This window comes from Coregonus lavaretus, assembly GCF_964263955.1.
Source record: "Coregonus lavaretus genome assembly, contig: HAP1_SCAFFOLD_969, whole genome shotgun sequence".
NCBI lineage: Eukaryota > Metazoa > Chordata > Actinopteri > Salmoniformes > Salmonidae > Coregonus > Coregonus lavaretus.
In genome coordinates, this window is record NW_028165999.1 from 170,726 (window position 1) to 183,939 (window position 13,214).

The following is a 13,214-nucleotide window of genomic DNA, read 5'->3' on the forward strand; positions in this document are numbered from 1 at the left end:
CTTAGGGAAAACTGGGGGAAAACTAGGAGTAAATAAGGACATTAACACTTCAGTCTATTAGAACAACAGGGAGAAGCAATTTAACTCTTTCAACATTGATACGTATTAAAGTCATAAATATATTGCATTTGATTATAAGGGAACCAATCCAGCACCAATTTTAGGGGGAAAACACTTATTAGGGTTTAGGATGGGGACGTTTCTCCCATATGGAGAGATAATTATGGAGAATAAGTATTGTTATCAGGATCAGGAGTAAAAGGAGGTATAGTTTAGAAGAGGGTTAGGAGTGACTGTTCACTTATTTGGCGTAAGGTTACAGAGAAAGGTCAGGGAGAATATATGTGTACTTATCTAGTGCAAGCATTAGAAGTTGTTCCGGTTAGGAATTATTGGTTAAAGGGCTATGTCATTCATAAAGTGATGCCTATAATGGAAGATTTGAAATCTGTTGAAGCTTCCGCAGTCACCAAGGGAGTTCAGGAAGTGTAGATTACAGTAGTCACTCAAACAGTAAATAATACACAGAGTATATTGGTAGCTTTTCCACTAGAAGGAATTAAGGGTTTTAATTAATCAACTAAATCAACAATGTTAATGGTAACTTTGGGGAAGGGATTAATGATACGATGGCAATAGCAAATGTAGGAAGGATGACACCGACAACAACTGTTCTGAAATTAGAGGTAGCAAGAGGGACTCAGGAGGTTATGGTACGAATGGGGTTAAAATAGGAGAGCAGATAGAAATAATATAGATTAATCTGAAATGGAGAATATAGATTCGTCATGGAGCTGCAGGATGAGGTCTTTGATTTTGATGACAGACGGGAGGAGGTATCTGCAGTGCCGCTTGTTCTTCTGTTGTGGAAATTAGAGATATATTAACTCATTCTGTAAGATCAGTGAGGAATCTTGAGGGTCCATGTCTGTTGAGAATTCCATCCCAGACATGTTAGACGGTTGCGCAGCCTCTGTCAGGTGTGGGTCAGTCTTATGCTTTGTCATGACTGTGGAATTAGCAACAGTCATTGACAGATAAAATAATGTCGTTGTAAGAACAGTGGTTTAGGTCTAGGTTTAAGTAGTGTTCTTGGGTAAATGAATTACCCTATGGGAATTGTTAAATGGGAAAGGAAAATTAGGTAACAACGGAATCATGAAGTATTCAGGTGAAACATTGAGGGATAAAAGTTGTTTAATAAAACATATGAGGTAAGGGGTATGTTTATGGGAAGATCAGAGTGGGATGTTATATGATAACTTTGGATAAGCATGACCATAAGGTTAGAGATGACAAATATAATGTAATTTTTATGGACCAGGTAGTAAGACGAGCAGGACGTTGATGATTAAACGATTAGCTTTTGACTGACAATGTGACTATGGGGAATTTTAGAGATATTTAGGGGTTTGGGGGTGATAAAGCATATATATACTTATATTAGGGATGGACAGGATTTGGTTACATGTCAACGTTGAAGCTTCCATATGAGGTTTTACCATTATAAGAGGGATAGCATTGGACACAGCTAAATCTAGGGTTAAAAGGGTGACATGGCGACATGTCATAGTCTTCAAGCCTATCATTGAAGAATAAGTCTGAGGGAGAAGGGGGGACTTTATTCATGGTATGGTGTAACATTTGGGAAGATCATATTGATAAATATTAGTTATCTTTTGAGTCCAGATAGTTTAGATAAGATCACTGGGGTTATATATGCATTATAAGGGATGTGTTTGGGAGATCTGAGAAGATTTGGTTGCAAGATCAATTAGGCCAGTAGGGGCAGTGATGGGTTAATGACAGCTTTGATAGCACTGTGTAATATGTTACTGACTTTTGAGGAAGCTATGAGATTGAAATAGGTTGGAGAATGATGCCGGTGTTGACTGTTCCGGATCTGGACGAAGACGGACGAGGGGGTCTAGATGGACTACTGAATGGATAAATATCCTTTTTGATTATTTGATCATTTTATTTTTATTGTTTCAAGGAAAACATTTTTTTAGTATGATTTTAGTATGATTTATGAATCAAGGTGGGGATAGGTTAATGTGATTCATACATCATTTATAGGTCATTTTTATATTCTTAAATTGATGTTGAGGTTTAATTTGAAAATGTTGTTTATTTTTATATGTTGTTTATTTATGGTCGTTTATTTTCTTGTCATTCCAGAAGCATTTGGGAGAACATGTGGAGATTGGAATACTCAAACAAAGACAATATGAAGGGAGAATATGACTGGAGGAGATGAAACAAGGAGGATGTGGCTGATTCCATCATCAACAAGTCCATTGGAAGAGGACACTACAGGGAGAGGAAGTGTAGTGGACTACATTCCAGTGTCTGCAATGAAATATAGACATATTTGATGTGTAATACATAATTGTGTCATATTCTTAGGTATTGATTTTAGTAGAATGATGTTTGATGTTATTGAATGCAGATGAGGATCTTAGATGCTTTTGTTTATTTCGATGGGGTTTAGGGACAGAAGGTCTAGGAAGGGAGAGATTCATTGTACGATTCGATGGGTTGACCAGCCGTACAATGGATATTTATGGATAGGATTTTGTTTACATGTGTATTTAATTACATCATAGTTTCAAATGCATTTACATGGTTAATGAGGTTATCTGGAGTACCGACGGTGGTTGCCTGGGGCAGAGGGACCGTGAGAGAATTTTACTGTCTTGATTGATATGGATGGATGGCTGCTGGACAGTTTTTCGCTCTTACACTCCATAGAGATTTCTTCATATGTCATAGTAATGTATTCACACTTCATAAACAGGTATTTCATAGAAAGGTATTTACACTCTAGAGGAGAATGTGTTTGGTTTAATGTTAAAGATACTCAATAAGATAAATGGTTAATAGTCATAATCTTATTCTGTTTGTTTTCGAGACGTTTATTTCGTCTCGAAAGGGGGGAATATCGTATCTGAAGATTATGCCTTTGTTAAATGTTTTTCATGAAGAAATGGAATGTTGGTTATGTTAGTATCAGAAGGCAATGTTTAGTATGATGACATATGACAGACAGGAAGGGGTTTGTAAGATATGGGGATTGGACAGTAGAGGGAGCTATTCAACTCTTGGAAGGCTATATAAAGGGGAGACTGGTGATTGGCCAGAGGAGGGAGTTTCATTGTTTATAAATAAGGGGGTTAGGCGCGGGAGAGTTAGAACGGCCATATCAATCTGGGGAGCCGTTCTCCGGACATCGCGAGTCTGTATCTATGCTGTAAACTCGTGATTTTAATAAAAGCCTCTAACACGATGCAGCATAGCGGACTTTTTGTTGACAGCAATAATTGCCACCATTCATCATATACGACAAACCAACCAGGAAACAACCCATACTGTACTGTTCCATAAAGAATTCAGGAACCAGCCAGGAAACAACCCATACTGTACTGTAACATAAAGAAGTCAGGAAATAGCCAGGTAACAACCCATACTGTACTGTTACATAAAGAACTCAGGAACCAACCAGGAAACAACCCATACTGTACTGTTCCATAAAGAATTCAGGAACCAGCCAGGAAACAACCCATACTGTACTGTAACATAAAGAAGTCAGGAAATAGCCAGGTAACAACCCATACTGTACTGTTACATAAAGAACTCAGGAACCAGCCATGTAACAACCCATACTGTACTGTTCCATAAAGAATTCAGGAACCAACCAGGAAACAACCCATACTGTACTGTTCCATAAAGAAGTCAAGAACTAGCCAGGAAACAACCCATACTGTACTCTGGGGTCCGACTCATCCCAAACCATCTCAATTTGTGGAGGCCAGGTCATCTGATGCAGCACTCCATCACTCTCCTTCTTGGTAAAATAGCCCTTACACAGCCTGGAGGTGTGTTGGGTCATTGTCCTGTTGAAAACAAATGATAGACCCACTAAGGATGGTGTATCGTTGCAGAATGCTGTGGTAGCCATGCTGGTTAAGTGTGCCTTGAATTCTAAATAAATCACAGACAGTGTCACTATCAAAGTATCCCTACACCACCCTCCTCCTCCATGCTTTACAGTGGGAAATACACATGCAGAGATCATGTGTTCACCCACACCGCGTCTCACAAAGACACGGCGGTTGTCACCAATAATCTCACATTTGGATTCCAGACCAAAGGACAAATTTCCACTAGTCTAATGTCCATTGCTCGTGTTTCTTGGCCCAAGCAAGTCTTTTCTTATTATTGGTGTCCTTAGTAGTGGTTTCTTTGCAGAAATTCAACCATGAAGGCATGATTCACACAGTCTCCTCTGAACAGTTGATGTTGAGATGTGTCTGTTACTTCAACTCTGTGAAGCATTTATTTGGGCTGCAATTTCGGAGGCTGATAACTCTAATTAACTTATCCTCTGCAGCAGAGGTAACTTTGGGTCTTCCATTCCTGTGGCAGTCCTCATGAGAGCCAGTTTCATCATAGCGCTTGATGGTTTTTGTGACTGCACTTGAAGAAACTTTCAAAGTTCTTGAAATGTTCCTTATTGACTGACCTTCATGACTTAAAGTAATGATGAACTGTTGGTTCTCTTTGCTTATTTGAGCTGTTCTTGCCATAGGATGGACTTGGTCTTTTACCAAATAGGGCTATCTTAGGAATACCCCCCTTACCTTGTCACAACATATCTGATTAGCTCAAACGCATTAAGAAGGAAAGAAATTCAACAAATTAACTTTTAAGAAGGCACACCTGTTAATTGAAATGCATTCCAGGTGACCACCTCTTGAAGCTGGTTGAGAGAATGCCAAGAGTGTGCAAAGCTGTCATCAAGGCAAAGGGTGGCTATGTGAAGAATCTCAAATATAAACTACATTTTGATTTGTTTAACACTTTTTGGGTCACTACATGATTCCATGTGTTATTTCATAGTTTTGATGTCTTCACTGTTATTCTACAATGTAGAAAATAGTAAAAATAAAGAAAATTCCTTGAATGAGTAGGTGTTCAAAAACTTTTGACTGTTAGTGTAGGTTGAGAACTTTTGTGAAAGATCACAGTTTGGGGGATATGGCATGTAGAGGCAAACCGGATGGACATCATGAAGGTTAGAGGAAGTTCAGGAGTAAAAACAAAACAAAATATAATTATTGTAAAATTGACTGTGTCCATAAAATGTATGTAGTATGTATTAGCTGGAAGGAGAGGCCTAAGTGTTGTTGTTCACTAGTTTACTCCAATTAGGGAAGGGTGGTGGGGTTGGAAAGTACTAAATAAAAAAATAAAAAAATAAGGATATGTATATATATATGTATGTACATGTATTTATATGTATGTATGTGTATATGGATGTACAGTGAGGGAAAAAAGTATTTGATCCCCTAATGATTTTGTACGTTTGTCCACTGACAAAGACATGATCAGTCTATAATTTTAATGGTAGGTTTATTTGAGAGACAGAATAACAACAACAAAATCTAGAAAAACGCATGTCAAAGATGTTATAAATTGATTTGCATTTTAATTAGGGAAATAATTATTTGACCCCTCTGCAAAACATGACTTAGTACTTGGTGGCAAAACCCTTGTTGGCAATCACAGAGGTCAGACATTTCTTGTAGTTGGCCACCAGGTTTGCACACATCTCAGGAGGGATATTGTTACACTCCTCTTTGCAGATCTTCTCCAAGTCATTAAGGTTTCGAGGCTGACGTTTGGCAACTCAAACCTTCAGCTCCCTCCACAGATTTTCTATGGGATTAAGGTCTGGAGACTGGCTAGGCCACTCCAGGATCTTAATGTTCTTCTTCTTGAGCCACTCCTTTGTTGCCTTGGCCGTGTGTTTTGGATCATTGTCATGCTGGAATACCAATCCACGACCCATTTTCAATGCCCTGGCTAAGGGAAGGAGGTTCTCACCAAAGATTTGACGGTACATGGCCCCGTCCATCGTCCCTTTGATGTGGTGAAGTTGTCCTGTCCCCTTAGCAGAAAAAACCCCAAAGCATAATGTTTCCACCTCCATGTTTGACGGTGGGGATGGTGTTCTTGGGGTCATAGGCAGCATTCCTCCTCCTCCAAACACGGCAAGTTGAGTTGATGCCAAAGAAATCGATTTTGGTCTCATCTGACCATAACACTTTCACCCAGTTCTCCACTGAATCATTCAGAATTTCATTGGCAAACTTCAGACGGCCCTGTATGTGCACTTTCTTGAGCAGGGGGACCTTGTGGGCGCTGCAGGATTTCAGTCCTTCACGGCGTAGTGTGTTACCAATTGTTTTCTTGGTGACTATGGTCCCAGCTGCCTTGAGATCATTGACAAGATCCTCCCGTGTAGTTCTGGGCTGATTCCTCACCATTCTCATGATCATTGCAACTCCACGAGGTGAGATCTTGCATGGAGCCCCAGGCCAAGGGAGATTGACAGTTATTTTGCGTTTATTCCTTTTGTGAATAAACTGTTGTCACCTTCTCACCAAGCTGCTTGGCGATGTTCTTGTAGCCCATTCCAGCCTTGTGTAGGTCTACAATCTTGTCCCTGACATCCTTGGAGAGCTCTTTGGTCTTGGCCATGGTGGAGAGTTTGGAATCTGATTGATTGATTGCTTCTGTGGACAGGTTTATTTTATACAGGTAACAAACTGAGATTAGGAGCACTCCCTTTAAGAGTGTGCTCCTAATCTCAGCTCGTTACCTGTATAAAAGACACCTGGGAGCCAGAAATCTTTCTGATTGAGAGGGGGTCAAATACTTATTTCCCTCATTAAAATGCAAATCAATTTATAACATTTTTGACATGCGTTTTTCTGGAGTTTTTGTTGTTGTTATTCTGTCTCTCACTGTTCAAATAAACCTACCATTAAAATTATAGACTGATCATTTCTTTGTCAGTGAGCAAACATACAAAATCAGCAGGGGATCAAATACTTTTTCCCTCACTGTATATATATATATATATATATATTTGTAAAAAAAAAAAACATGGGGGATTGGAAGTGATGCAGACAATTACATTGATGGAAGTTACAATCTATCTTCAGTATTAAAGCTGACCTACCTATTTTTCTTTTACGAAAAAAATACAAAAAGATCAATTAATATATATATATATATTTAAAAATATGCCATTTTATTCTTTTTTAGTCAGGTACCAGCCAGGAAAAAACCCATACTGTACTGTTCCATAAAGAAGTCAGGAACCAGCCAGATAACAACCCATACTGTACTGTTCCATAAAGAAAACAGACAGAGTTGGTACCAAGATTGATGTGGGGCATCATTAAAACAAAGAGATGCCTCTCCGGCCACCAGTCCATATTTGCAAACTAAATCTCAAATCTATGCTGGTATTCTTTTGTCCATTATTTAATTGTTTATTATATTAGATTGTTAGCTAGAAATGTTACTATTTATTACTTGTAGCAATAATTCATCAATGGCACCACACATTGTTCTATATGGAACCAATTTAGGTTAATTGAAGAAGAACCCTTGGCGTTCAATCTTTGGTTTATTGAAGAAGAACCCCTAGGGTTCTTATTAAAGAATGCTATAAAAGGGGTTCTATATCAAACTTTTAGGGGTTCCATATATGAAGCAAGTGATATCACCAATTTTTTTCTAAGTGTGTACAGTTGTGTAATTATTTGTGTGAAAAACTATCCGTTGTATCACAACCATTGTGCCAAATGTGTGGTACATCAGTTGTACAACTTAAGTATACAGTGCCGTAGTGTGTTTCACATTCAATGTGTTTCTGGTGCTGTTCAGACTGAGAGTCTGAGTGTCTGGGCGAGGTTCTCTACTAATGTCCACTGATACTGTATTTCTGCTATACACATAATAAACAGTGTTTCATATTATATTTTCATTCTGGAGTGTTTATGATATAAACTACATGAGTCTTAGTCGGCTAATATTCTCGTTACAGTATTTTATAGTTTTTTCTTGTATTTCTGATTTATAACTAGGAACTGTCTGTCTGCATGAGAGTGCACAACAGTCCAAATGGCTCAGCAGGGAGTTTTAGACCAAGATGGAAAACAGACCAAGACCTCCTCTACAGCTATATGTGGGTTAAAAATAAAAGGTTTTGATAAACATCAAGTCCTGTAAGGAAATGTACACCAATGAACACTCCTACAGCCATCACTTTATGCATGTGTAATATGGTATGATGATAACATTCCCTCTCTCTGTAATGTGTTTTTGTGTCTGTAGTCAATACCATGGTCCACGTGTGTGGTGCTTTATTCTACACTTTTACTCCATGCATTTATTGTTCACAGTGATTTGATCTTTCAACCATCACAAACCTGTCCATCTGATGGTGCTGTTCACCAAACAACAAAACAGCATTGCTAATATCTTGACTAGATATTCAGTAACTCCTTACATTTCTGAAATCTTTGGAAATATATGGTGTTTAAAATCCACTATCTGAGGAAACAAACCTGATCTGAGTCTCTGTGTTATCTGTCTGGTGTTATTTCAGATGCAGCCAACGTCTCAAAGCCTAGTCTTAGGAAGATGTTAGCTTTGGCCCAATGAAAAGGGATGACGCTGAGAAAAAAGTGTGGTGAGCTGTGAGACTGACAGTAAACACCAATGCCACTAGAGAGAGTCAACGTCAAGGAGGACATCAAGGAGGACACAGCCTGAATTCAAGGAGTGCATCTAAATAAATTGTATTTCCTTGACTCCTCGCGTCCTCTCTCCTTGCTTCCTTCTCAAAACGCATGGGAGAAGAAGAGAGAGCGGAGGAACCTCAGATCTTCTGCACCATTGTGCCTTAAGGAGGAGACGATGAGGAGGGAGGATGTGAGGAATCAAGGAAAACAATTGAGATTGACCCCAGGGATTTCTATCTCCTCATTACTGTGTGTATACTAGCCTAGTACATAGCCTAGTACAAGTCACAGTTAGAAGAGCTTTATCTGACTGTATTATCTTTAGTGTGAAGATAAATGTACTGGAGGAGTTGAACATGCGACTAGGGTGATGTAATCAATTACTAGGCCTAACAACTATAAGGAGCTGGGTTGTATTCATTAGTGCACACCATAGCAAACATAATTTGCACCGTAGCGAAACATTTTACATCGTAGGAGGTGCATGGCATGTACCTGACCTTAGCCAAAAGTTTTGCAAGTGTTTCTTGTTGGAAACTTTGAGGTAGTCCCTCCCCGTTTCAGCCCATTTGCTTTAGTTTCATCCTAATGAATACGACCCTGCTCTCATGCATATAAAATTAACTGAGAGTCAGGACGACACTGATCCCCTCCTTAGACACAACTAAAGACTATGAGCAGGTGAGCTGCTACTGTATTCCTACTGTATTATTACTGTATTTCAGTACATAACCCCCACTCCCTTGTATAACTTGACAGTAAAACACCTTCCACCATGCCGTTGATAGTGCTGCCTACGTGTGGGTGCCCTGTTGTTCTCCTGCGTGGCCTTCAGTGTGGCTGCCCACGGGACCTCCCTCTCCCGGGTGAGACTGGTGTGTGTTCTGCTGGGCCTTCAGCTTCACTGGGACCCTGCTGGTGCTGCTGGTGGAGCACTTTGGCCTTCCAGGCCCGAGCCCCTGTCACCTGGAATAACTTCCCCATCACCATGGCCTGCTACGCCACCCTGCTCTGCCTCTCTGCGTCCATCATCTTCCCCGTCTACTTCCTCAAGGGCCAGCAGAACCACGGGGAGGCCCGGACAGACGCATCACCTCCAAAGTCTTCTCCTGCCTGGCCACCGTGGCCTACCTATGGGAGGTGACCCTGACACGGGCTCGGCCAGCCGAGGTGATGTGCCAGGCCTTCATGTCCTGCGTCATCTTCATGCTGGTCAGCGACCCGGTGTCGTACGATCAACATGCAGCGCTCAACTGGTACATGGCAGTCTACTGTCTGGTTAATCCTGTCGGTGGCTGTGGTAGTGCTGTGTGTCGGGGAGTGTACTGGCTGCCTCACGTTCCACTTCGCACGCTTGCTGTCAGTCTACGGTCTGCTGGCTGTTGTCATGTACCTGACAGCCACCATCATCTGGCCTGTGTTCCAGTTTGACAATCGTTACAACCGACCCCAAACCTGGCAGCATCCCATACTGTTGACAGTTGCCGTGCTCACCACTTTCAACTTCCTGCTTTATCTGAACAACCTGGCCTACTCAGCACACCTGGTGTTTGTCAATGTGTGCGAGAGGAGGGAGGATGGAGAGAAACTACTTTGTCAAATTAATTCACTTGCTCTTTGAAAATCTGAAATTATTTCTCAATTGCCTTTATCTTCACCAAGGAAATGGAAAGACATTTCTGAAATATCTAACTGTAGATAATGTATTATTTAGGCTACAGTTGGGCTAAAAAAAAAATGTTTAAAAAAAAAGTACTGCAATGTGGATATAACTGCACCATCAGTGTCATATTTCAGAAATGTCACCTATGTATTTCACTACATAGGTTATTGTTAGATAATTGTCACATTAACCATGTACTGTTGCTATAGCACAGTTATTTTGAAAAGTAACTTTTGAACCAAGGTATCTGTTTGATCTGATCAGCCTGTCAGAGAGTCTGAGTGTCTGGTTGAGGTGCTCTGTTAATGTTCACTGTTACTGTATTTCTTCTATATACCTAATAAACTATGTGTTTCATATTATATTTCTGTCTTTCAGTGTTTATGCTAAATGAACTATGTTTGAGTCAATAGTATTGCAGTCTCAGAAGGCAGTCCATGCTTCTGAACAACTGATCTGATCAACTGAACACTATTGTCTCTCCCTTTATAAGAAAGTTATTTAAACAATTTTTACCTGGCATGAATATAATATGGTCTGACAGGTCTTTTTATAAATTGGCTTGTCAGACTGGTTTATGATGACGTCAGTATGTCCCTTTAATGTTTGATCCAGTAGGCAACACTCTTGTATTTAACCTGCTGCAAATAAGAAGTGTACAGGAACCTCACCGTCGACATACTCTAAAGATACACCTGAGAATCTCTGAACTTAAACTTTAGATACAATATAACAGAAAGGCAGAGAAGTTGCTTAGAGAGCTCCTATGTTCCTTCACTCTTTTGGATCAAACCAATATTCACGTTTACTCATACAGAAAAACATTACACTTGTCGACAAGGATGGACAGTGAGTATCATCTTCTTCATTGATTATAGTTTTATTTTAGCACTTGTGTCATTTAGTTTATTTGATATCTATAGTTATTATTAATCAACTTTTAAGCACACACTTTCATTAAAGGGGCAATCAGCAGTTAATTTATACATTTAAATTAATGATAGGTATCCATTGATGATTGACGAATAGAACTGATATATACCTCATAAGCTTAGTTCAACTGTCGTACCCATCAAAACCCAAAATGTACACGCTTGTTTTACTCCAATGTTTGTAAACAAATATTGTTTAGCCTCAAAACATGGTTCAAACTATAACTTTGGTCAGACAGTAACTCTCTCTATGAATTTGAAAGTTGTTACATTTCTCCAGGCCCATCCCTCAGCTGTTTACCAAAGCAGAGGCGGGGTGGGCACTTTGTTATTGTTACAATTAAGGAATGTAGCTTTAATGTATAATTTAAGGTAAAATTATTTACAAGAAATTAGTTAACAATTAATTAATTAATTAATGACTCATGGATCCTTTAGAGATCTTTGTGATTATACATGTATATTACTCTAAATAATATGTACAGTGTATCTATTCAAATTCATTCAATTCATAATGATAACCCCTCCTCCCTATAGAGTTAAACCAAATGAGGATTGTGCTGCTGGGGAAAACAGGATGGGGCAAAAGCAATGCAGGAAACACCATCTTAGGAGGAGGAAAGGAGTTCAAGATCGGTAGTTCAGCCAACTCCAAAACGCACAAGTGTGAAGCCAATACCAAGGAAATCAATGGAAGAAAACTCACTGTAGTAGACACACCTGGACTCTTTGACACAGTCGTCCCTGAAGAGGAGCTGAAACCTGAACTAGTGAAATGTATTGTAGTGTGTGCTCCGGGGCCACATGCATTTCTCATTGTGCTTAGAGTGGACAGGTACACAGTCCACGAGGAACAAGTCATTGCAGAAATTGAGAAATGTTTTTCACCAGAGGCCTTCAATTACGCTACAGTTCTCTTCACTTATGGTGACCAGCTTCCTGAAGGACAAACTATTCAGGATTTTGTGAAAACAAATGAGAAACTGAGTGAGCTTGTGGAGAAATGTGGAGGCCGCTGTCACGTCATCGACAACAAATACTGGAACACCAATCAGCAGGATCAGTACAGGAACAACCAGTACCAAGTAGCAGAGCTACTCAACACCATAGAGAAGATGGTGAGCGAGAACGGAGGAGGATGCTACACCAACGAGTTGCTCCAAGTAGTAGAGAGAGAAATACAAGAAGAGATAGTGATTCTTACAGAGAAGTCAAAAGACCAGAAGTCACGGGAAGAGATCGTTATACAGGCCACAGAAAACGTGTGGAAGACACTCCTGATCAAACTTTCAGGGATAGCAACAGGTACAATAGTGGGAGCTCTCCTTGGGGTTGAAGGGGCAGTAAAATTTGTTCACTCAGTACTTGGTAATATACCCAAGATAACTGAACTTGCGGTAGTAGGACCAAGAGTAGTAACAACAGTAAGCATAGCTGGAGGAATTGTTGCTGGGGGAGCAATAAGAGGGGGGATAGTAGGAGCTGCTGCAGCAGAGGATGCAGAGACACCAGGAGAGGCAGCAAAGAAAGCAGCTAAGGCAGTCTGGGAGGAGGGTAAGGCAGTCTGGGAGGAGGGTGAGGCAGTCTGGGAGGAGGGTAAGGCGGTCTGGGAGGAGGGTAAGGCAATCTTGAAGAATGTGTGATAGCAACGTGTGTTTCAATAGTTTACTATACACACCAGTCAGTACTATAGACACCAGTCAGTACTATACACACCAGTCATTACTATAGACACCAGTCAGTACTAAACACACCAGTCAGTACTATACACACCAGTCATTACTATAGACACCAGTCAGTACTAAACACACCAGTCATTACTATACACACCAGTCATTACTATACACACCAGTCAGTACTATAGACACCAGTCAGTATTAAACACACCAGTCAGTACTATACACAACAGTCAGTACTATACACACCAGTCAGTACTATAGACACCAGTCAGTACTATACACACCAGTCAGTACTATACACACCAGTCATTACTATAGACACCAGTCAGTACTATAC

General features: G+C 40.1%; 1 protein-coding gene and 1 pseudogene across 2 annotated transcripts; both read left to right on the forward strand.

Annotated features, from left to right (window-relative positions):
• The first annotated feature begins 788 nt into the window (after window positions 1-788).
• LOC311115213 (myeloid-associated differentiation marker homolog) lies at window positions 789-10,224 on the forward strand (annotated as a pseudogene). Its single transcript has 2 exons — window positions 789-836; window positions 9,392-10,224. The product of its transcript is annotated as a myeloid-associated differentiation marker homolog (transcript).
• Window positions 10,225-11,108: 884 nt separating this feature from the next.
• LOC311115214 (GTPase IMAP family member 9-like) lies at window positions 11,109-12,815 on the forward strand (the record flags this gene model as incomplete). Its single annotated transcript, XM_084190411.1, has 2 exons — window positions 11,109-11,115; window positions 11,736-12,815. Coding segments are annotated over 2 exons (1,087 nt in total), but the record flags the coding sequence as incomplete, so codon positions are not given.
• Between the last annotated feature and the right edge of the window lie 399 nt (window positions 12,816-13,214).